Here is a 23,942-nt window from a genome sequence, read left to right on the forward strand (position 1 = left end):
TCCATATTTGATAAAACTATTCACAAACTCTTTATGGTCGTATTGTGATAATAAGCGACCAAAAGATTCCCGTGCATTCTGCCAATCCAAATATCAATAATATACCTATTTTAGAATTGAAAAACAATTTATGTATTTTGACTGTATCAGTCTCACAGAGCCTGCCAAAGAAAAACCCATCGATGTTTATCTAGGAAGTACGACAGTCTACAAATGCCAAGAGTTTCAATGGTGCTATCTGACGGTGATTTTTTATCAAATCCTTACAGAATTAGACAGTATTTCCTTTGTGTAACCTCGAGTTTGTCTAAACTCTTCTCGCGCATTTCACCGCACACCTCACACCCATACATCTAAGTAGGTAAAACAACGCATTTCCAGATCTCCCAATCGAAGACTGGTATCCTTAAGTGAGTGAAATGATTTATGTAATTTTTGACATGCTCTGTCTATGCTTTTTGCATAAATCACTTTTGCTAGTGCAGTTCCTGCATATACAATACTTTCCATCATTTCTATTCTATTTCACCCCTATGCAGAAATCATGTTTCACCGATTGATTTCTGTTGTTAAACATAATATCGGCACTCTTGGTAGCGTTATATTTTAGTTGCAACTTGAAGGCGTAAGTTCATGAAGCTTCGAGGAGATCTTGTAGGCCGGATTTAGTTAAAAATTTCAGGCACGTATCATCAGCTAGTAAAATTCCAGAAATATGCATGCCCTAAATGTTAACACCACACTTTATCTCACTTTTCCTTGGCCTACCCCGTACGTGACTTTCACGTTATCACTGAGTTCAGTTTTCAATCGGATGTTTACTTCAATGTTCATATAACAATTGAAAAGAACTTTCCAATTTTCCCCTCCAATACCAAGCTCATAAAGTTTATATAAAAAAAGATAATTTAATCATATCCTGTCAAAAGCTTTCTCGCTATCGATGAAAGCTACATAAAGCGCTGACATCCTTTCAGCGAAAAAAAGACACATCTTTGAAAGTAAAAACAGCTGGAATCGCACCCATCTCTTTTCTAAAACCGAACTGCAGAGGATGTGGAAAATTGACGTGACAATGGGTCACCCATTTCTCCATCTTTTGCAGAAACACCTTTTCAAATAATTTCCCAATCGATGACGTCAGTGTTATGCCTCTGTAGCTTGCAGGGTCAGAGGAATTTTTATTTCCTCATTTTAAAATAGGGATAACTATTCCTTTCTTAAATGTTTGCTTAGTTGACATGATCAAGTTAAAAATAGCACAGTGATTTGACAAGGGTTCTACCACCACACGTCCAGTTCTCATTACAAATTCCATCAGGTCCTGGTGATTTTCCAGAATTTCGTATTTGAAATTGCAGTTCCTTTTCTGTTCTCTAGAATATGTTTCATACGGGAGGATGAAGGTAATAGCAGAAGCTCTTGAATTTTCTCTTCGATTTCAGCTTTAAACTATGTGTCGTACAAGTCATTTGCATCCGGAGACAACAATTCACCATAATATGTAGCCCGTAAATCACGCTTGCTTCGGTCATCCACAGCAACTTTGATAGATGAGTGGCTTTTCCGTAAGAGTCTGACCACATTGTTTTCTAACAGTTTTATAGAATTCTTGTATGCCATTTTCAGCAGACTTTAAAAGTTCATCTTTTTCTCTCTTCTCCATTTCTTTTACGCATAACGTTTTTGTTTTCTAAATTCACGTTCTCTTTCTTTGTACAAGCAGTAAGACACCGCACTAGATTCCAGTTCACGCTTCGTCCAGTACGGATTGAGATAGGTTCTAAATGCTCACCTTGGAATATTCTCGATAGATGCCTCCTTCATAATCTGTATGACATTTTTCAAGACGATCATCTACAGATCAACTGGTTTTAGATGACAAATCTAATTTCAAGTTGTCCAATGAATGTCTCAGTTTTCCCGAATACAAACACAGTCATAATGACGAAGCTGTACACCATTTAGGAAATTCACTTGTTTCTATTTTTCTTTCTTGTGAATGCCAATTTGTGGATCGATGCGATTATTGGAAGATGATTAGAGATGACATACGAACATAAATTATCTATCCTACATGAGGTAACGAAACATCCTAAGTACGCCGGAATAGCTATGCAATCTAGCAATGCTTTTTGTCTGTTGGATTAACTTGTCCGTGTATACGTTGGACCTGTCCAAAGTGGCAGGTGGGCAACGTTAATTATATTTCTGTCATTATAATGCTGTAGTAATACCCTAGACCTGTTATTATCTGACGACGTGTCCGCATTAAGATCACCACATATGAATGTTGGTCCTTGTCCGTTACATTGATCATAAACTGCAAATAACTCGTATACACTATCAGAGTACTGCCTGTAAATTCTGTTGCTGGATGGAAGCAGTGCTCTGATCACAAATATATGCTCAACATTTGTGCCATCAAAACAAAATACTGCCCATGCTATCAGCGTCGAATTGACGAATTGTGGTAAATTTTGATCTCATAGATAGAATTGCTTTTCCTCCAGACCCATGCAATGATACGTTATCTCGTGTACAGTGCCAGTGACCTGAAAGTCTTTATCAATGTGTCCCAAGAACCAAACAATTAGTCCTATTAGGCCAGTGTTCACATTTTACACAAATATCTGTAATTTTTAAGATCGTTTGCTAAGAAAGATGTTCCGTACATAACACCTCTTTCATTTCATATACAAATGTTTAACATGGTTGGAAGGAGTGAAAGTATGATGAACAATTAGAATATATATTTGGCGATCATGATCATTGGGATGATCCTCTGTGTTCATTCATCCCACGGGAAATCCATTTGCGACATGTAACTCCGTCCGGCCTGAAATCAGGATCCAAAACCGTAGACGTATTTCTTGCAGCAACATTTATATTAACCGTAAATGATGGTACACGGAATCTGGTTTCTTCCTTCGTTTTCAGTAATTTCACAGATCTTTATCGCTATACCATTTTCACAACAATGTTCACGAATTCCTTGTTCAACTATCTCAAAATGTCGATCTGCTGTAGTATTGGCAAGAACTAAACAAATTACGCGCCGTCGCACTATACCAGTAAATGAACTGGTTTTTAGGACAATTCTATGTAGGTTGTAATAGTAGCCACTATGTTTTCCTTGGGGGTCGTACTTCAACTCATTGAAGTATGTTGTCTTACCACTTCTTCGTTCAGGTCCTTTACTGATAAACATATTACCTTTATCAAAGCGCTTAGGTTTGCGCTTTACAACCGTTGCCCAGTTATCCATTGTATTATGTTGCGCATCATTCCAGTCTGCATTATCAAGAGTACTATGTTGCCTAATATCATTGTCATGCTCACCATCATGGGTAATCTGTTTATCACAGTCATAACTATTTTCCTTGTGTTCTGATCTAAGGAAGCTGTTTGCCGGTTCTGTATGAACGATTGAAGACTTCGTATTGGGACGGTTTCCCGATATTACCCTGACAGATTACGCGGAGTCTTGACCTCTGTTTGATGAAATACGACGACTAGTATCTTTAAGTAAAGATTCAATATCGTGCTCAAGAGAAATAGTTTTTCGGGGACTATCCAGCACCATGGTTTGTAGAGCAAGGTCAATTTTGCGGTTGCCAGTGTTGCAGATTCAAAATTGTATCTCATTTCCTAAAATTGTTCCAACTGCGTTTTCAATTGCCCAATTTCAATATTTTTCTCCTCAAGGATACATTTAATATTTTTCAAGTCAGCGTTCATAGATTTTTTTTCTATGTTATTCAGACGGGCTGTGATGCTGTCATTGTTTGCCTGGATTATCTGCTTTGATTCCAACACATTCGTGATCAATACACGATTTGGATCATCAGCGCTATGGTGATCTCCGTCATTTAGCCGGTTTACTACATCACTCGCCGTAATCGCTGTTCCACTATGGTAATCCCGCTAATTTCATTTCTGTTTCGATGTTGGCCATCGTTTGGCTTAGGACTGCTAACGCTTACGTTGGAGGTGGCCATGCCGCCTTTGACACTAGATGAAGCGCTCCGTAAACCATGTCGGCTCATTACGCTTTTCTGTAGGACCATTTCACTGCTGTTGCCTTGAATATATTCATATAAATGATATATGTCACTTGCATACTTTTGGCATACGGACTGATTCTCGGATCTACACACACGTTTAGACAGACCACCGTCGGGAAACGAATCATTGTTAGACTCACTAGCGTATTTCCCCCATTATTGAAATATGCTACAATTTTGCTTTCAAACGTGGATTTGTCATGACCACCAACTTGTTCCTTCATTTCATATAATATGGTACTGTCTACCCCGCTCTGGATTTATATACTTTATATCACCAGTAGTATTGTCGATGTCCGTAAGGACTGTCGTCCGTTACGCACGAGTACACTGACATACTTACAGCAAGTACACTCTTTGTTAAATATACACTTTTCCTTAACTATATCACATCTAAGTCAACTTTCTTGCTTTGTCCATTGTTGCACACACTTATTTGTATACTATGACGAATGTATGTGTTTACGTTAATAAACGTTCAAGCGTTATAAAAACGGACAGGTAAATTACAGACATAATGTGAGACAAGTCAAATATCAAAGATAAACGGACATCTCAAACGCCGGTAATCTTCAAATGTCATCTCTACATTTTGAACATTGAACATACAAACTTACAACTGCTTCGTAGCTTGCATTCTTGGCAAAGAACCCCAACTTCATGCGGAGCTCTGCTGAACACGTCCATCCACCGTGACATCGAATGAAGACTAATTTACACATCTAAGGAACAGAAATTAGCGTTATTACTTCACACAACTACGCGATTAACACGCTGTATGGTTGCTATCAAATATCTCGTTATGTCAATAACCGGATATGAATGAACACAAGATACGATTGAAAATGATAACTAGGATGACAACTTGATAGAATCTATACTAGCCCGTATCAAGCATCACAATGTATATGAAGATATCATTTATATATATTTTGGCATTCTGTTTTTGAGGGAAGGCTAATTTCTGTATGTCTGTATATGTGTAGATGAGGAAACATATAATTAATTCAGGCATCAACACAAATAATGACACACATTTTAGAATGGCGCAGATGATTTTTCTGACCATAATTATTTCTGAAAACTTCCCTGCATACCTAATAAATTAATTTACATTAGAAGTAAATACCCGATAAGGTCCAACCATCCTTTTCTTTCTCGGTCATATTTAGGAAATCTGAAGAATTTGAAACCTGTGTTCTCGCTTCTTTGGTTACAATCGGGAACAAAACACTGCACCATCATTGTTTTTGAGCATCCTTTATTACACTGATGGCGACAATAATCTGACCCCCCGCTAGGGGGTAATTAGCGAGACACTCCTTCATCTCTCTACCTGTGATGAAGATACAGGGCTCTCAGAGTGTTTGGAACCAGCGCGTCCGGAAGTGACGTATGGGGTAGCATAATAAATAGCACCATTCAATCCGCGTCCACAACAGCACGCGGGCCGCATGATCTGCTACTATTTAGAAACAATAAATAATACGTAACGTCAAATATGCACGTGATTAATCTTTAGGAATATGGACCCCGCTTTGTCTTAGAATTTGATCAATATACACAAATAACGTTTTGTTAACTGAAAGAATACTATTTCTTTTTTGTTGATATCCTTTCTATCGATTTTGAATAAAGATTTCATCGACTTTGGTTTTTTAGGAACTTATATCAATGACTTCAAACATCTACATTTATTAACACCAAATTTTACAATGATTACATTGATTTGCATAACAAGACCACCATTTTTATCGAATCACACAGAATGTATTAATTTACCATGATTTTTAACCAATCCATGCGGAACCAATCGAATTTACTCATTAGAATATTATAGACAAAAAGGAAATCCTCACGTGTGCTTAATGTAAAGACCCTAAAAGCTGCTGGCTAAGTTAAGACAATGTAAATCAGATAGCACAATGATAAATAACCCAACTTTGTAGTTCAGAAATTGGGAGAAACATTCCAAATAACATTCCACTTTCAAATCGTCGTTGTTAGCAATTTACTCCCTCTTTTGAGTAACATAAACATTGTTGATTGCCCGCTGATTATTTCGGTAATGTCCATGGTAGAATAAATACTGAATAGCTACACATATCAAGGACAGAGCCTCGAGATGAAATCGGTACATTACAGCCTTAATGATAGTCTGTAGTGTTTAGACGAGTTAATAATGGTAATAATGTTAGTGATTTCAAATTTCGTTCCAGTATTTTAACCGCGAATGAAGACATTTAACAAGTCTTTAATGTCGTCCTATTTTCAGAAAACATGACTTTTGAAAACAGATGGCGAAAGGATGAAATGAGTACAACCTGCTTAATGTTGTAATATGTTAAACCGAAATGACGAAATCACACATTAGTTTTATTAAATGCCGTTTAGTCAGGTCGAAAAGATATCTTTTTGTTGATAATAATTGCTTTTTTTTCCCGACAGAAAGAAGATATTTCATCTTAACAAATACCGTTCATGCTTGTTCAAAAACTAACAAAGAAGTAATTAATGGTAAATGTAGTTTGAAACGATAACTATGAGTTGCTAGATGAAGAAAAGATCAAACTGTTTGTTATCTAAACAGGCAAAACATCATAGCGGAACTACCCCCTCGGAGAGCGATCCGAGGAGAAATGTCCATTCGCTATGGTCTGTATACTAATTGTCGTATTCCTGAAATATGATAGAATTTCATTATTCATCTCGTTATTCTTTGATGTTTGTGGCGATATTTCCAGCGAGGATCCGGTATTCCGTACTTTGGAATATAAAAGTTCGTATAAACCACTTCGTTAAGCTAGTGTTGATTCTATCATTAAATGTAATGAAAATCAATATTTTCTTCATCCCGGGACTCCATTATTCGATTATACAGCATGTGCTATGATTTAATGTAAGTTTCAGTCTCCAAATTTCACTCGATTTTGAGTAAAACAGTTTTTAAGACTGAATTATATCACAACATTATTTGTGTAATATTTACATTGTGTGTTGTATCCGCCTATTTATCATTGGTATATCGAATTGTAGAATATGATACTATATAGTGCAATTTATAGTGATTCGGTCTGTGTACGAATTCAAATAGATGTTTTCCCACTAAAAATGGCAGCCGATCACTTCCGGTATAATGACATATCCAAAGTTATTGAACTGTAGTTAATGACCTTCACAAAAGTGGAGTTACTTTACAAAGCTATAACACTATAACAGGTCATATTTATTGTAAAACATGTGATTTACCACAGAATCGTTAACATCACCATAACATACAAGCTGACATTGTACATTGTTAGTCAACTTCGTCTGCTATATGTTGATCTGATTACCCACACGTGAAATCCATTTCAAACAAAATGTTTTAATTGGATATCAGTTCTCAATAATCTGCTTTTATTTCAAGCAAATGCCAGTGTGAGATACACAACCAACTTTTAGGAGCCTTTTTGATATTTTGATGCCACATTATGTCGGAATACTTTGTGATATAAATTAACCTAGATCAATGTATACATGCAATATAAATAAAAACGTACTTAATAAATGTAATAAAACGTTCACCTCATACAGCTGTATGGCATCGCAATGTACATTATGTATGATTATTATATTGCAGTTTTAAATTCGAGACACCCTTCCAGGAATGTGGCTCCTGTTTGTTTCCCTCCCATAAAGCATTCTTTCGCTTTCCGATGTTTCCCCTACGCCGTGTTCCTTTCATTGCCTCCTCCTTCTATTTCTTTGTTACACATGTACTATCATACTCATTTAGTATTTCTTTGTTTAAAGTTCTTTATCTTTGTCTATTCATTATTTCACTGTTACATGCATACCGAATGTTTAAACTACTCATAATTTACTGGGTTTTTCCCCATCAAAGTTGAAACATAGATGTTTCCAGTATAGAAAATTGGTTTGTTGGAAATAGACAATCCGTCAACGACGGCTAACGTTATTAAGGAAAAACGTATGTTCCATCTTGATTTGTATAAACTAGATGTAAGGCGGATATTGTTAAGGCAGGGACAGTAAGACAACAAGCACTGCTGGAGCAAAGAAGTCAGGAAAGCTGACTACTCTACAACTTGAACAGGTTCCAATGTGATTTTATGTTTGATTGATAAACATTTATTTGGAATCTTATGTTACTTGAGAATGGAGAGTTTACAGACATATTGGTCTCTTCAGAAATATATCTCATCGCTTCGTCTCAGAGTGTAGATCTCCATGATAAAACGAACGTTTTAGGAGTGGAGACTTAAATTGCATGTGCACGTCCATGTATGCTGTTTGCCTTTTATTACGACCATAGACGGGCACCGATATATTCACGGCTAATTATACTTCATTCTAAATTATTCATGTGACTGTGGAATTGCTGTTCAGTCGATGTCAGAGTAGATGAGCTAGTGTCCATTTCGTCTCCTATAATGACCGTCGGTCGAAAATTCCTCTCGTTCAATTACTACGGTTTAGGCAGACATTAAAGTAACAGTCGTACTTATGTTCCAAACCCCACGTGTCTGTACCCTTTAATACCATATTACGTCATATGAATAGGTGGTCCGCATACTGTAGAACGAATACTATTATCTTTCGTTACGACACTAGAAGATTGTAAAGACACACAAGTGAATTACTAAACCTCTTCAAATCCTTCATGACAACGTGCCTGATGGAATTGTATACATTGTTCGCATGTTGACCGAGAATGGTCACAAGGGATATGCTGGAAAAGTCTTGTATCATACCGAATCCTGAAGATATGTGTTATTTTTATCGAAGCCTAAAAAACTACATCAAATTGTTTTTTCCTAGTTTCAAGGGTTTACAATTTGATTCTCCTTTAGCCAAACGTTTTTGGCAGTTTTTCGAATGTATATAATGAATAATTCCCAATCCCTAGTTTATCTTACTCTCGGGAATGATCAACAAGATTCACGGACGATTGTTTGTGTCAGTGCGATATATGTATGTAACACACTTTCTTAACTAGGTTGTAAAGCACGTGTAATCGTGCATTGGTTTGGCTTTTTGTTGCTTGTAGATGCCATTTACTGAAATTTTCATGATTTAGTATGAAATAGCACTAAATGAGAGAAACTGGAGACAAATTATAAAAAACTCGAATACTTATACACCGATCAAATGTAGAATATGTTGGCGTGACACGTGATTAAGTAGTTCTGACACCTGATGCCAGGTGTAACATGTTGGTGTGACATTTATTGTTTGGGTAACTTGTCATTGTTGTGACATGTGATGACAGGTGTAACATGGTTTTGACATGACACGTGATGACATGTGTAACATGGTTTTGACATGACACGTGATGACATGTGTAACATTTCGTTGGTGGGACACTTGATGACAGGTGTAACATTTCGTTGGTGTTGGTGTGACACTTGATGACAGGTATAACATTTCGTTGTTGTGACACTTGATGACAGGTGTAACATTTCGTTGTTGTGACACTTGATGACTAGTATAACATTTCGTTGGTGTGACACTTGATGACAGGTGTAACATTTCGTTGGTGTGACATGTGATGACAGGTATAACATTTCGTTGGTGTGACACTTGATGACAGGTATAACATTTCGTTGGTGTGACACGTGATGACAGGTATAGCATTAGGTTGATCTGACATGTGATGACAGGTGTAATATGTCGTTTTCGTGCCAAATTATGACACGTGTAACATGAGGTTTGCTTGACACATTTTATTGAGAGTAATGTATGGTTAGTGTAACACGTGATTTGTGTGATAACAGGAGTAAGAGTTCGATGGCGTGTAACGTGATGAATATAACACCGAATGTGTTCGACGTGACATATGACAACTAGTGTAATTGCAGTGATACAAAACATGAGCGTGACATTAAGCGGACGTGACACGTGATGAGTTGGAAGCATGTGACTGGTGTAACAAGGAATGACGTTGGTAGCATAAGATTTACGTAACAAGTTAGGATATATGTATCATGTGGTTGGCGTGAAACTTAACATGACCTAACATGAGGTTTACGTAACACGTGATACCGTCGTATCATGTGATTGTTTCGACACGTGATAAGGTCGTATCATGTGATTGTTTCGACACGTGATAACGTCGTATCATGTGATTGAATTGACACGTGATAACGTCGTATCATGTGATTGAATTGACACGTGATAACGTCGTATCATGTGATTGAATTGAAGGAGGGGGGAGGGTGATGTCATGTGGGTAGTGATTGGCGTTACAAGTGATGAGGGGTTTTATGCTAATGTGACCATTTCTAAATATTTGTATTTGCTCTCCATCCAGTCCAGTGCATTCACCCTTTAAACATGAAAACATGAAGCGCTCGCTTTTAAGTATTGAGTTCCATTGTATTCCTGTCCCTAATAACGTTTCGAAGTGGATTTATTGTTTATAGAATTACATTTTGTAAACAAATATTTCTCTAATGTGTTTCAGGACGAGAAGAACCAGCTATTGATTACAAACGCCTGGCTTCAGCATGTAAGTAAATATATACATTAATTCTCCGATACACTAAATCAATCAATAAAAATGTTCAATCAGGCAGCGGCCACGCATTGTAACCCGATACGTATTTTTGATAACGCTGAAGGTTAGTTGTGGAATTCCAGACAGCATGTATATTGATTTATCAGTATTAATGGCAGAAAACATATTAACATTCGCTTCCATCCTTCTCTGTAATAATTTCTCTGCAATTCAATTACATGGGAAATTGCTCTATTGAAAAATGGTTTGTCTTTATAGTTATATGTAAACCGTTCGGCCTTGTCCAGACGGAAGCTTAACTAACAAATATTGGCTCACATAAAGTTTCACTTGTTAAGATTATTACCCGCCAGACAATTCACAAACAAATGTGAGTTTCACTCGGATGTATCCATTGTTCCTATGACAGATCGTGTTACCATTTGTAACAATCATTCAATGCCTTTAGACACAAGTCATTGCATGTAGTGAATATATTTATGACATAGAATAGATAGATTTTGAATTTGGATGTTTTGGGAGGTGTTTGTCTCTGTTCCTGTTTCTGTCTTCCCCTTTAATGTTACCGTCTTCCTAGCTGTCTCCTCAGCTGCCATATCTCCTTGTTTATTACCTCATGTATATGTTTGATTGTAAGAGGTAATTAGTACATTTAGACTGGTCACCCGAGGTGTTGGAGGTTATTAGTACATCTAGACTGGTCACCCGAGTTGTTGGGGGTTATTAGTTAATCTAGACTGGTCACCCGAGTTGTTGGAGGTTATTAGTACATTTAGACTTGTCACCCGAGTTGTTGGAGGTTATTAGTACATCTAGACTGGTCACCCGAGTTGTTGGAGGTTATTAGTACATCTAGACTGGTCACCCGAGGTGTTGGAGGTTATTAAAATATCAAGACTGGTCACCCGAGTTGTTGGAGGTTATTAGTACATCTAGACTGGTCACCCGAGTTGTTGGAGGTTATTAGTACATTTAGACTGGTCACCCGAGTTGTTGGAGGTAATTAGTACATCTAGACTGGTCACCCGAGTTGTTGGAGGTTATTAGTACATTTAGACTTGTCACCCGAGTTGTTGGAGGTTATTAGTACATCTAGACTGGTCACCCGAGGTGTTGGAGGTTATTAGTACATTTAGACTGGTCACCCGAGTTGTTGGAGGTTATTAGTACATTTAGACTGGTCACCCGAGTTGTTGGAGGTTATTAGTACATTTAGACTGGTCACCCGAGTTGTTGGAGGTTATTAGTACATTTAGACTTGTCACCCGAGTTGTTGGAGGTTATTAGTACATTTAGACTTGTCACCCGAGTTGTTGGAGGTTATTGGTACATCTAGACTGGTCACCCGAGGTGTTGGAGGTTATTAGTACATTTAGACTTGTCACCCGAGTTGTTGGAGGTTATTAGTACATTTAGACTTGTCACCCGAGTTGTTGGAGGTTATTGGTACATCTAGACTGGTCACCCGAGGTGTTGGAGGTTATTAGTACATTTAGACTTGTCACCCGAGTTGTTGGAGGTTATTAGTACATTTAGACTTGTCACCCGAGTTGTTGGAGGTTATTGGTACATTTAGACTTGTCACCCGAGTTGTTGGAGGTTATTAGTACATTTAGACTTGTCACCCGAGTTGTTGGAGGTTATTGGTACATCTAGACTGGTCACCCGAGTTGTTGGAGGTTATTGGTACATCTAGACTTGTCACCCGAGGTTATTGTTGGAGGTAATTAGTACATTTAGACTTGTCACCCGAGTTGTTGGAGGTTATTAGTACATTTAGACTTGTCACCCGAGTTGTTGGAGGTTATTGGTACATCTAGACTGGTCACCCGAGTTGTTGGAGGTTATTGGTACATCTAGACTTGTCACCCGAGTTGTTGGAGGTTATTGGTACATCTAGACTTGTCACCCGAGTTGTTGGAGGTTATTGGTACATCTAGACTGGTCACCCGAGTTGTTGGAGGTTATTAGTACATTTAGACTTGTCACCCGAGTTGTTGGAGGTTATTAGTACATTTAGACTTGTCACCCGAGTTGTTGGAGGTTATTGGTACATTTAGACTTGTCACCCGAGTTGTTGGAGGTTATTAGTACATCTAGACTGGTCACCCGAGGTGTTGGAGGTTATTAGTACATTTAGACTTGTCACCCGAGTTGTTGGAGGTTATTAGTACATTTAGACTTGTCACCCGAGTTGTTGGAGGTTATTAGTACATCTAGACTGGTCACCAGATTTGTTGGAGGTTATTAGTACATCTAGACTGGTCACCAGATTTGTTGGAGGTTATTAGTACATCTAGACTGGTCACCCGAGTTGTTGGAGGTAATTAGTACATCTAGACTAGTCACCCGAGTTGTTGGAGGTTATTAGTACATCTAGACTGGTCACCAGATTTGTTGGAGGTTATTAGTACATTTAGACTGGTCACCCGAGTTGTTGGAGGTTATTAGTACATCTAGACTGGTCACCAGATTTTTTGGCGTTTGATTATAAAATTAGACTAAAAAACCGTACCGTAAATCTGGGACGTCTCTCTTGGGGAAACGCCCACTTTTGCCACCTCGCGCAAGTCAATACAAGAATCTAATCAATCAATTCTCCAGAATTGAATGGTACACACATATTGCCACAGGCACGAGATAGGGAATTGGTATTAGTTAGAAATATATAGAGATAACGACGCCGTGAAATTGTTTGACTGAAAGATTACGAAGGGATATAGGTAATAAATTTATAAATATTTCTATGTCATTAGCTGTTTTTTTTCATTTTGATAAACATAGCATGTCTTATTTTCTGTTTGTTTAAGGAATAACAGAGACTAGCGTGTGATAGAGTTTTTCGATACATTAATGAATATTCGAAAAAAATTTTGTTTTCAAAGGTGAGGTATCCGTCACTTTTGATTTGATAAAGTATTTGAATCATGCAATTACCTCTCTCACAGACATGGATAGATGAACGAATAAGCTGGGATACAAAAGATTACAATGGCTTAGAGGTCATACGACTTCCCGCCAAAAAGTTGTGGCTACCTGATGTTGTGCTTTATAATAAGTAAGTATTTTATGAATTAAACAGATTTCAATATCAGTATTAGATAAATGGGTCACAGGCAAGTTCTAGCAACTTATGAACTCTTCTCCATAAATTAAATTACAAATGATTAACATACTGCACGTGGCACATATCTATACTATAAATATGAAGAAAAGTAATTCGTAGACGTACAGTTGTAAGTTTACATCATTTTGTCAAAAGGAGGAAAAGATGAGATGATAAGATAGAAAGAAAAGAAGAGAAAAAGAGATAATATAGATTTTATATCAATTCTATATCAATTCAGTATTTTATATTACCCTGAATACTTTAAGTAGCATATTGTAAAAACACACCATCCACATAACAAAGGTGGCAAATTTAAAATATGGCAGACGTCAACTAACAGTACAATATACAATACATTAATATAAAATTTCACGTTAAATTGGTAAAAAGATCTTATATACAACAGTAACTAAATCCTATATACAGTAATAAAACCGCCCAAAGCATATTCGTAAAATGTCCACTTACAACATACCTTAATGGAAAAAGCAACCAGTATAACAATTTCGTTTTTCTCAATACGTGTGCGATGATTGAAAATATGATGAATTCAATATGGTTGTATCTTATATTTGAAATAAGAAGCATGTCTTGCCCTGAATGTGAATACGTTCTGCTCAATAACAAGTCTCAATTTGAGCTTTATTCCGCCTTCAATGCCTGACGATAAAGTCACGACCGTGCGAACATATTTGCATTTATGTAAAATTGGAAAGCAATTATTTTTTTATTTATTTATTTTTTTTTTTTAGATTTTTTATGAAATATTTCAGATATTTATCAAAACCGAGTTCTCTCCTGTCAGGACCACATGCAAAACACAAAACAAACTCCATTTGTAATTTTTCAATGCATGTTGTGATATGTTTGGCATGCAAACGACATCGTGAAATTGAAAGCGAGACAAGCCACGGAATAGTATCACTGGCCGTTAACTGGAAAACATAATTAAACAACAAATATTTATTTGATAAAAACGGGTATATTTACATGTATAGCACGAGAAAAAAAACTTAGTAAGGACATTGAGAGTGATATAGTCCAAGGAAAAGCCTAATGAACTATTTTAATTTGGTTCCGCAAAAATATTGTAGACTCTAATACCTGTGTGTAATGGTAAAAGATGTGTATAGGTTTTAATTTGTCATAGATATGTGTATATATACCAATCCCATATTTGTAATGAGGGGAAAATCGATAGCATGTCACTGCGAGGAAAAATATCTTAAAATGTGGAAAGTTACCTTAATAGTTCCAAAACCGAAAAATCAATTATGATCACAAAGACAAATTTTAAAAAAAGTTCTGCCAAATTGTATAACAAAGAGAATATGGTAGATAAGAGTAACGCGCGTGAACTAATTAGTTGAAATAAGGAGCGCGACTGTCTCTCAAACAAACTCGTGTAAGTAACCAGAAACCTTTACACAGTCTTCCAAACCAGTTTCATTATTATAAATGAGTAGGGTTTTCTTTGCCAAAGCCTGATAACATTCATTATAAAACCTGCAATGTTGAGAACCAACGAAATATCGAATCAGATTCGACGTGAAATGTTAAAAATTCCGATCAAATTCGATAGAAAAGAAACACAAGTCAACAGAAATCACACCAAATGGGTAAAACTTGTTCAGTAAATCTCCTACTGTCTATAGACATCCTGTTATCAGTATACATATGAATCTAAAGATTACAGGGGCATTATGTAACGTGTGTTGGCGGACTCTTTGTACCGTGAGCAGTATTGGAACAAATAAACACGTCTCTATTTTAGAAGATTTACGATTTTTTCCCAATAGGTGAAGAAACTGTTTGAAAATATTGCTGCTAAAACAATTAAGCTCTAGAGTTTCGAAGTCCATGTTTGAAGAACATTGACATGTGCATCACATTGAAAAGTTCGAATGGAAAATATTTCTTTAAACAACATTTCGGACGAACATATAGTGAAACCATCAACAAGATGATGAATACTGATTTGATGTGATAACTATTGTTTTGTTTCAGCGCTGACGACTATACATCTGGATTTATGCCTATCAATGCTATGGTAAAATACAACGGAGAGATATTTTGGTCGCCGCCAACACGCCTTAGAAGTTCATGTAAAGTGGATATAACATATTTTCCCTTCGACAGTCAGATATGCAAACTAAAATTCGGATCCTGGACTTACCCAAAGGCTCAGGTGGACTTAGTAAACATGAGTGGATTGGTGGACCTTACCACATATACAACTAACGGGGAATGGATGCTTAAAGAATATTTTATCACGCGCAACGAAATCGTATACCCTATAGGTAACGATATATATCCTGACGTGACAGTCATCATTGTTATACAGAGAAGAATCCTCTACTACATCCTTAATATCATCTTCCCGTGTTTCTGGCTCAATGTCCTCAGCGTGTTGACGTTCTGTCTTCCGCCAGATGCCGGAGAGAAAATCAGTCTTAGCATTACCGTTCTGCTGTCTTACTCAGTTTTCATGTTACTTGTGGCGGAAAGCATGCCTCCAACATCAGAGTTTGTGCCATTAATAGGTAGGTACATATTTACATCCATTAAATCCTTAATAGGTGGGTACATATTTACCGTCCATATTTAGATGAATTACCGTTAGTAGGTAGGAACATAATTACCGTCCATATTTAAATGATTGACACCGTTAATAGGTAGGTACCTATTTACCGTCCATATTTAAATGACTTACACCGTTAGTAGGTAGGTACATATTTACCGTCCATATCTGAATGATTTACACCGTTAGTAGGTAGGTACCTATTTACCGTCCATATTTAAATAATTTACACCGTTTGTAGGTAGGTACATATTTACCGTCCATATCTGAATGATTTACACCGTTAGTAGGTAGGAACATATTTACCGTCCATATGTAAATGACGTTGATAGGTAGGTACATATTTACATCACATGTTTACATCTACACCCCTAGGAGTCAAAACATAGGTAAACAATCTACACGTTACTAGGTGCACCGTCAATATGTACACTATTGATAAGAAATGTATGTCTTACATCATTGATAGGTACATATCTACACTACACATCATCCATAAATAGGTACAGAATGACATATATCGCACCGTCAATAGTTAAGTACTGTTGGTATTTCTAACACTGTTGATACTAGTGTAGGTAGTTTAATGTTTACATTTTCTTATTATGTCCGGATGTTGTTTATGACATCAATGACTCCCATAGGTCTTCAAAGTGACTTAAAAAAAAATAATAATAAACAAATAAAAAGAATCACACTTCACTTTGATTGTTATTGACGTCACAATTCTTATGCATGGCAACGAAGATTTCATTTTCTTGAAAATGTGTTAAACAAATACAAAAGCTTCATTTTTTTCTCCTGTTTAAACCTTTAATAAAGTAATTATTATAATGATAGTAATACCACCGTGTTTTGATATCCCTGGTGGTAAGTAGTGTTGCTCATCGCATGTGTGAAAATATGTTTCATTATTGAAATCAGACATCGTTGGTCCCTACAAAAAGTGGATATTTATCTATCCGTGATTCTAATTATATGAACACATGTATTGTTAAAATTAAGACAGGTACGTGTATAATGGCTGCGGAAGGCACAAATGCCTTCGATCAGCTCCGTCTGAATTCCGACATGAAGATGTAATAAAATCAAAGAAAAAATATGTTGAAAGTCCATGAGATAAACAGGAATATGTATATATATAAATATATATGTACCCTAACTTCCTTTGGTTTTGAACTAAGGTTACGATGGCATATCGGTTGTTATGTTTGTTCGTATGTGTGCTTGTGTTTTTAAATTCAGAGCAACAAGCATACGTTCATTGTTCGTCAGTGTACAGCTGTCCAATAATATTGCATATATTTTATCACTCAGAGGAATTCGGATTAATTCCTTACATAACAAACCGAGTATGTCCAATATAATTGTATTGTTGGTATTTGGGTCATGGTTTTCATAAATCTGTTCAATGTTTTTCGACATTACCAACCCACTTAATCTCAGTCCTTCACGTACGGTCAAGAAAAATATGTATTATATATATTTTCGATATAGGACAAACCATACTTATTTGGATACTAAGAACAATAGTCATCTTACTTCCGAAATATGCAATAGTCTCTCATCTGGTTTATCTTAAAGAAAATAACCGATTTGGCGTTGGTGAAGAATGCACTTAACACATAACACATTGTACCTTTTCAGGGCATACTTTCGTTTTATCGATTTTCATAATAAAATTAAAATCTGTAAACATGTCGGCACTTTATTTGATGTTGTTTTAAGGAATATTGTAATAAATTTTAATATTTCCCAAATAGTCTCCACCATATTGTTGATGCAGCGGGAAAGGCGAGACGGGATAAAAAATATCTACTTTGAACGTAAGATAGCTCGGCAGAAGTTGGCGGCAGGGGGAAGTTAGAATAGTGTTGTATCCGGCGTATTGAACCGCTATAAAAGAGACGTGTCATTGATCTAGATGCCCTCTCTGAGATCCTTAGGAAATGTTATTGAGAATTTCTGCACGTTAACCTGACCTTATAGATATTACGATGACATATTCTTGTTCATTTGGTATAGTCTGCAGCCAAAGTAAAGTTGATTCAACATTAAACGTGATCGGGGTAGACGCAGCTGTAGGGTAAATGTAGATTTAGTGACGTCTAGAACACCACTGCAGTAGACGACATATAATCAGTCCTCTCATCAATTAGATGACAATAGCAATGTGCAGCATTTCACCCTAGATAAAGTGACTCTAGAATGAAAAGAAACTCCGAGAATCAATAAACTTTATAGCATCAAGTGAAACAATGGTGTCTGAAAACAGCGAGCACATGACTATAACGTCAAGTTGTGTTTCCTGAAAAAGGATTTTTTTGTGTGTTCTGAATACATGTTCAATTTTGCTTCAGAATATGAAGACAGCTTTTGTTTTCTGGATATAACGTTATGCTATGATTTCTGAATATCGAAGTCGATTTTATCTAGATATACCATGTATTCAATAACGCTATGCTTTCCATTGGTTTATCAATATGCAATTGTTTGAGTCTGAATATAAAATAAGGTGTTGGTGTCTGAATATAAAGTCATATTTTGCTTTCTGTCTATGGTTTATGGTTAAAAAGTCACCTATCGGTGTCTTGATATTAATGTAATGACGTAAAAGTCATGCATTTGTTACTAAGTTTCATGTATTGGATTCTGTACATTGTCTGATGTCATACTGTAGAGTGTTTCGAGGTCTTCCAATAACATATTGATGTCTAAATGTTGCATCTAAACAGCCTAATGTGTTTGTTATAAGATATTGATACGTATATTTATAGGTCTTAAAAAATCCACTAATTGTTATATGGTCGTTTATAAGTGCCCGGATACACTGTACGGGAATAGGGCATGCAAATATAAAGTCGTAGATTTCAGTTCAGAAGATAAAAATAAGAAAATACCAACATGGCAACATAATCATAATTAAAGATAAAACAAGGGCAAAATAGGAACAAAAGAAAGGTTAACACGGAGACTCCTTAAAAAGCGCATAGCATTATAGACTCTCCGTGAAATTTTTTTTTCTTACATGTTACATCTAGTATTTTCCGTTCTTTCTCTGTTTATGAACAGAACAATCATTTCTTGGATTTCACTGTCCCTGTCGTCTCGCTTCAAAATGTTTTTTGTGTTTTTTATTTCAAGAATTGAGACTGCGCAGTAATACACATTTGGCGCTCATAAGGTAATGTTTGTTGTCTTTATGTCACAAAAAGCACAAGACTGGCCGTTTCAATTGCTATGTATTAATAGTCGCTGCTCCTTTGTTGTACAAGTATAACGCTTTTACTTGACGTTGGATATTCTGGGTAAACTTGGATTATCACCGTAGTGAATTATAGTTCACAAAGGCAAACTTTGAATAGCATTGGTGTAGAGTCATTGTAAATGATCATGTAAGTAGTACGGAATTATGGTTTGTGTTTACAATCGTGTCATAGGACATGTACTGAAGAGGACTAGATATATTCATTACCGTTGCCGATGAAAATATGTCAAACAGAAGAATATATTTCGGTACGCTTTTGGGTTCAGTTGTGTATCCCAGGGGATATAAAGCTAAAGAAATTGATTAAGGAAAATATTGTACTGGTAATGAATTTCATTTTTTATTCCTTTGAGTTTTCTTTCCTCCTCGGTATCCGCACTGAACATGACAAGTTCCGGTATTTCACCTTTAATTGGCTTAGATCGACGATATGGGTAATACTTTAACTTTCTGACTTAAATAACATATAATACAATTTTACACGTGGTAACAAAGTTATACCCCCCAAAAATTATCTCTTTTGAACCTTCACTGATAAGATTGACATTTCGGAATACTGAACAGATACGCTATATTTCTGAATACAATATAAGTACTTTGTGACAGGTGTCATTCCTGTCTTTAACTTTTTTCCAAAAAGTTCTGGTTCATCGTGATTAAATGTTTCGAACACAGTATAGGTATAAAAAAATGAAAAATATATTGCATAAATCGAGGTTACATTGAAATATGTAAAACATAATTTATTCTTCGATGTAAATTAATTGGAATATAAAACCATGAAATATATTAACGACAATTTGAGACTAAATTTGTATTTTGATTTATTAAATCATGAGGCAGTTGATAAATCAGAGCTAAAAACATTAGTAAATCAACCTGAATCAATCTGAAGAAATTAAGTACCAAGAGTTATTAAATTTGAGGTTGAGTTTCATGTTATCATTTTATGGTTGTATTTGTTATTTGAATTAAATAATTTAGCACGGTTTTTACTGTATAATCCATCTCCTCAGACGATACCAGCCATTCAAGATGCTGATGAGGTGGTCAGATTTTAAACAGAGAGCCAATTTTGAAAACTTTATTATTCAATTCACAATCGTGAAATAAAAACAGTTATAATTAATGTAGTATGGCGTTTATCATGGTGTCATGTTGTCACATACAAATGAAACATCCTTCACGTAAGTTTTGTAACAGTATTAAACATACATGCTTCTCTTCTCTAAACTGGATTTAAGATAGTGGACGTATAACGAGGTCGTAAGAACGTCAACGAACCAGTTAAACTTTCAAACATTTCAGATTTGGCACGGTTGATATCCTGTTATGACAATGGTACAGCAATACTGTGGATCTCACGAACGCAGTCAGTCGTAACTCGGTCGTAAACATGCTGATATGCACATCAATAAAATGAACATCAGTGAGATACGATACAATGAAATGTTAACGGATTCAGTTTAAAGCCTGGAAACCGATAGCTGTGTTTAAACAGAGGATCTATGATATTGAGCACGATGTATTGTGTCTGGGGATTACAAACTGAATAACGGTATATGCCTTCCCTGTCGCGCCCATTCTCTAATAACAGATAATACTTAAACCGGCTATCATCTGTATAGTAAACAGTCTCCAGTAGTGGTTACTTACGACGCCAGTCTGCATCTTAACCATTTTGGACGTCAGACAATTTATCGTTCGATGAAAGTTCTAGTCAAAGTAATGTCCTGTCTGAGAAGTATGCATCCCTCGTTAGCCTCTACTCTTTTTACCGAGACCATGAGAGGTATGCAGCCCTTGTTAGCCTCTTTTTACCGATTCCCCGTGCTTTTGCACAATATTCTAGATATTAGAATGATATTTTGATGTGTGATTTACCACAAACAATAACACCAATTCGGCGTTACATCATTTGGAAAGTTGTTATAAAAATATTGGCGAAATAAAATTTGTACATGACAACAATAACCTGATATGCGTCGCCTTAAAGTGATTTTCGGTTATGAATAATGGCGAAGGTTATACCCTGCCATATTTATCTCATAAAGTAATGACGTCACCGTAAACGGTATATAGGGTATAGGTTGTACAGGACATAACTGTAAATGAACGAAATAATGGATACCGATGTGTTAAAAATAGACTTCTCATGTTACGTCGATTACACTGATATTTGCAAACGAAGGTTTTTCACTTTTCAATTAAGAACTGGTAAAAAGGGTAAAGGATACTTAATGTAGCATTGTCTAACGTAAACCAAAGTAAGTTACACACAAAACTTCATAAAATTGTTGAATCTCCTATCCTTAATCAGTTTGCAGGTACCGTGGAATCATGGATGTTTACTCCTTCGGAACACTTAGTCCTATTTTCATTGTACTTTTTCGGAAGTCTTCGTGTAAATTAGACTTTCATTCATGTTTTACCTGACTTATAGAATCTTAGTTTGGATATTGTCTTAAAAAATACAAGGAAGATACCCACATTGAAATCTTTGTCATATAAAGAAATTCTCAATAAGATCACTATAGCGACTATAAAACTTCCCCAAAAAATTCATCGAGTTGCATCTTTTGAAACCCTGTGTTACGAGTTTGTCTGTCAGTTGACGACTTCTTTCACGAAAATTGAGATGATGGAAACAGGCTCTTGAATATCGAATCAACTGTGACGTGTAAGTACCATAGGTATGGGAAGCAGGCCTATTGCTATTCAGAAATGGAAAATTCACGAAAGGGAAATTGAAATCGGCACCTGTATCATACAGCTTGGTGGAAAGCTTTCCCTATTTGTTTCGTTGTAGAAAAATATCGAGATAAATAGCTGATGTCTGTCGTGTTGTTGATTTCAAATTCTGTTAGGGATATACGATGGACGTGGTCAATAAATTTCTTGTTATTTAAATGCAAGACGTCATCAATATATCTGAAAGTGAAATTAAACGACGAAATTCTTTTAGACCTGTTTTGATAAGCTCTTCAATAAACTAAGCCTCGTGCGAAAACAAAAACAAGTCAGCCAACAGTTGGGCGAAGTTATTTCCCGATGGTATGCTAGTAGTTTGTTGGAAGATCTTACCACCAAAAGCGACGTCAACTAGAAACTCGATTACTATTATGGTTTTTTCCTCCCTAAATTTCAATTTTTGGACGTAACTTTTTGACAAAATATGATTCTGTATAGTTCAAAACCAAATGAATGTTTTCAAGACGACAGTATAATGTCTCGTGAAAAGTTTCATGGTTCAAACGACATATAGACCGATAAGAGGCCTTTCAGATAATGTTTAACGTTATGCAGATTAATTCCTGCCGACGTAGGAAATAAACTTAATACCGTGATCTGATATATTTTCATCTTACATACTCGCTATAAGTTTAAAATAAATACTATTTATGTACACACTACCTTATATATGTTTAGAGTACTGATGGATAGATTGCACATCGTCGAAACAGATGGTTTAATATCAGGAACGTGTTCATTAATGACATTTAGGTAACGTAGAAACCACTCTTACCACCTTTTGTTAAGTATATCACTGGTGCGGGTAACATGTTACTTACTTCTCTGGTACCGAATTACTATTCATAGTCAAATTTGTGATTCCTCTTTAACACTATATATACACCTGTAAAAAGGACACAAATTTATGTTTCTTTGTCAACTATGAAAAAAGATGATGAATTAGAAATAAATAAAAAAAAAACTCACGAGGAACGGAAGCGAAATATATAATCTTATATATATATATATATACAATATTTACCAACATAACCTATGAGGGACGGAAGCTAAAAATATTATATATATATATATTCTAACAGAACCTGTAAGGAACGGAGTAATTATATATATATATATATTTATATATAGAAAAAAAAAAAAAAAACGTTGAAACAAAGTATAAGCACAAAATGTTCCTGAGGGTAAGGATAATTTTCTAGAAGAAACCTAAAAATATTGAAATTGCAGAGAAAAAATAACATTAAATCTACAGAAATCATCGAGAAGAAACCGATATCAAATATTCATATATGCATGTACAACTGTATGTACGTAAGATATATTACGTCATGGTTGGCGATCAAGTATATTAGAATGAAATGTTTGAAGTAGTTTACAGCTTTACGTCTTCCAAAAAAGAAACACGCAATATCCCGTCCTGTATTGATTTTACATTTAAAATCGTTCTAGATTTTTGTATATAAATGATAGATAAGTGGAGATCTACTGCCAATTTGAAATTTGTTATCTTATTTGATACTATTAAGCGAATGAAGGATTGAGTTATTAGATAAATGTAATACTCTCTAGGCAGTTGAGATATACTAACCAATAACCAGCATAATTACATTACGAATGTATCATATTGCTAGTTAAACGAA

General features: G+C 35.8%; 1 protein-coding gene across 1 annotated transcript in view; it reads left to right on the plus strand.

Annotated features, from left to right (window-relative positions):
* The window catches only part of LOC132548963 (neuronal acetylcholine receptor subunit alpha-10-like), a 39,252-nt gene that overhangs the window by 11,523 nt on the left and 3,787 nt on the right, over positions 1–23,942 (plus strand). Inside the window, exons 3-5 of the mRNA XM_060212865.1 lie at positions 10,537–10,581; positions 13,539–13,648; positions 15,707–16,242. Coding sequence (XP_060068848.1) covers positions 10,537–10,581; positions 13,539–13,648; positions 15,707–16,242 — 691 coding nt within the window. The remainder of the gene's footprint in view (positions 1–10,536; positions 10,582–13,538; positions 13,649–15,706; positions 16,243–23,942) is intronic.

Source organism: Ylistrum balloti, unplaced genomic scaffold (assembly GCF_031769215.1).
Source record: "Ylistrum balloti isolate Yb309-2 unplaced genomic scaffold, AGI_CSIRO_Ybal_v1 Utg370038, whole genome shotgun sequence".
Lineage (NCBI taxonomy): Eukaryota > Metazoa > Mollusca > Bivalvia > Pectinida > Pectinidae > Ylistrum > Ylistrum balloti.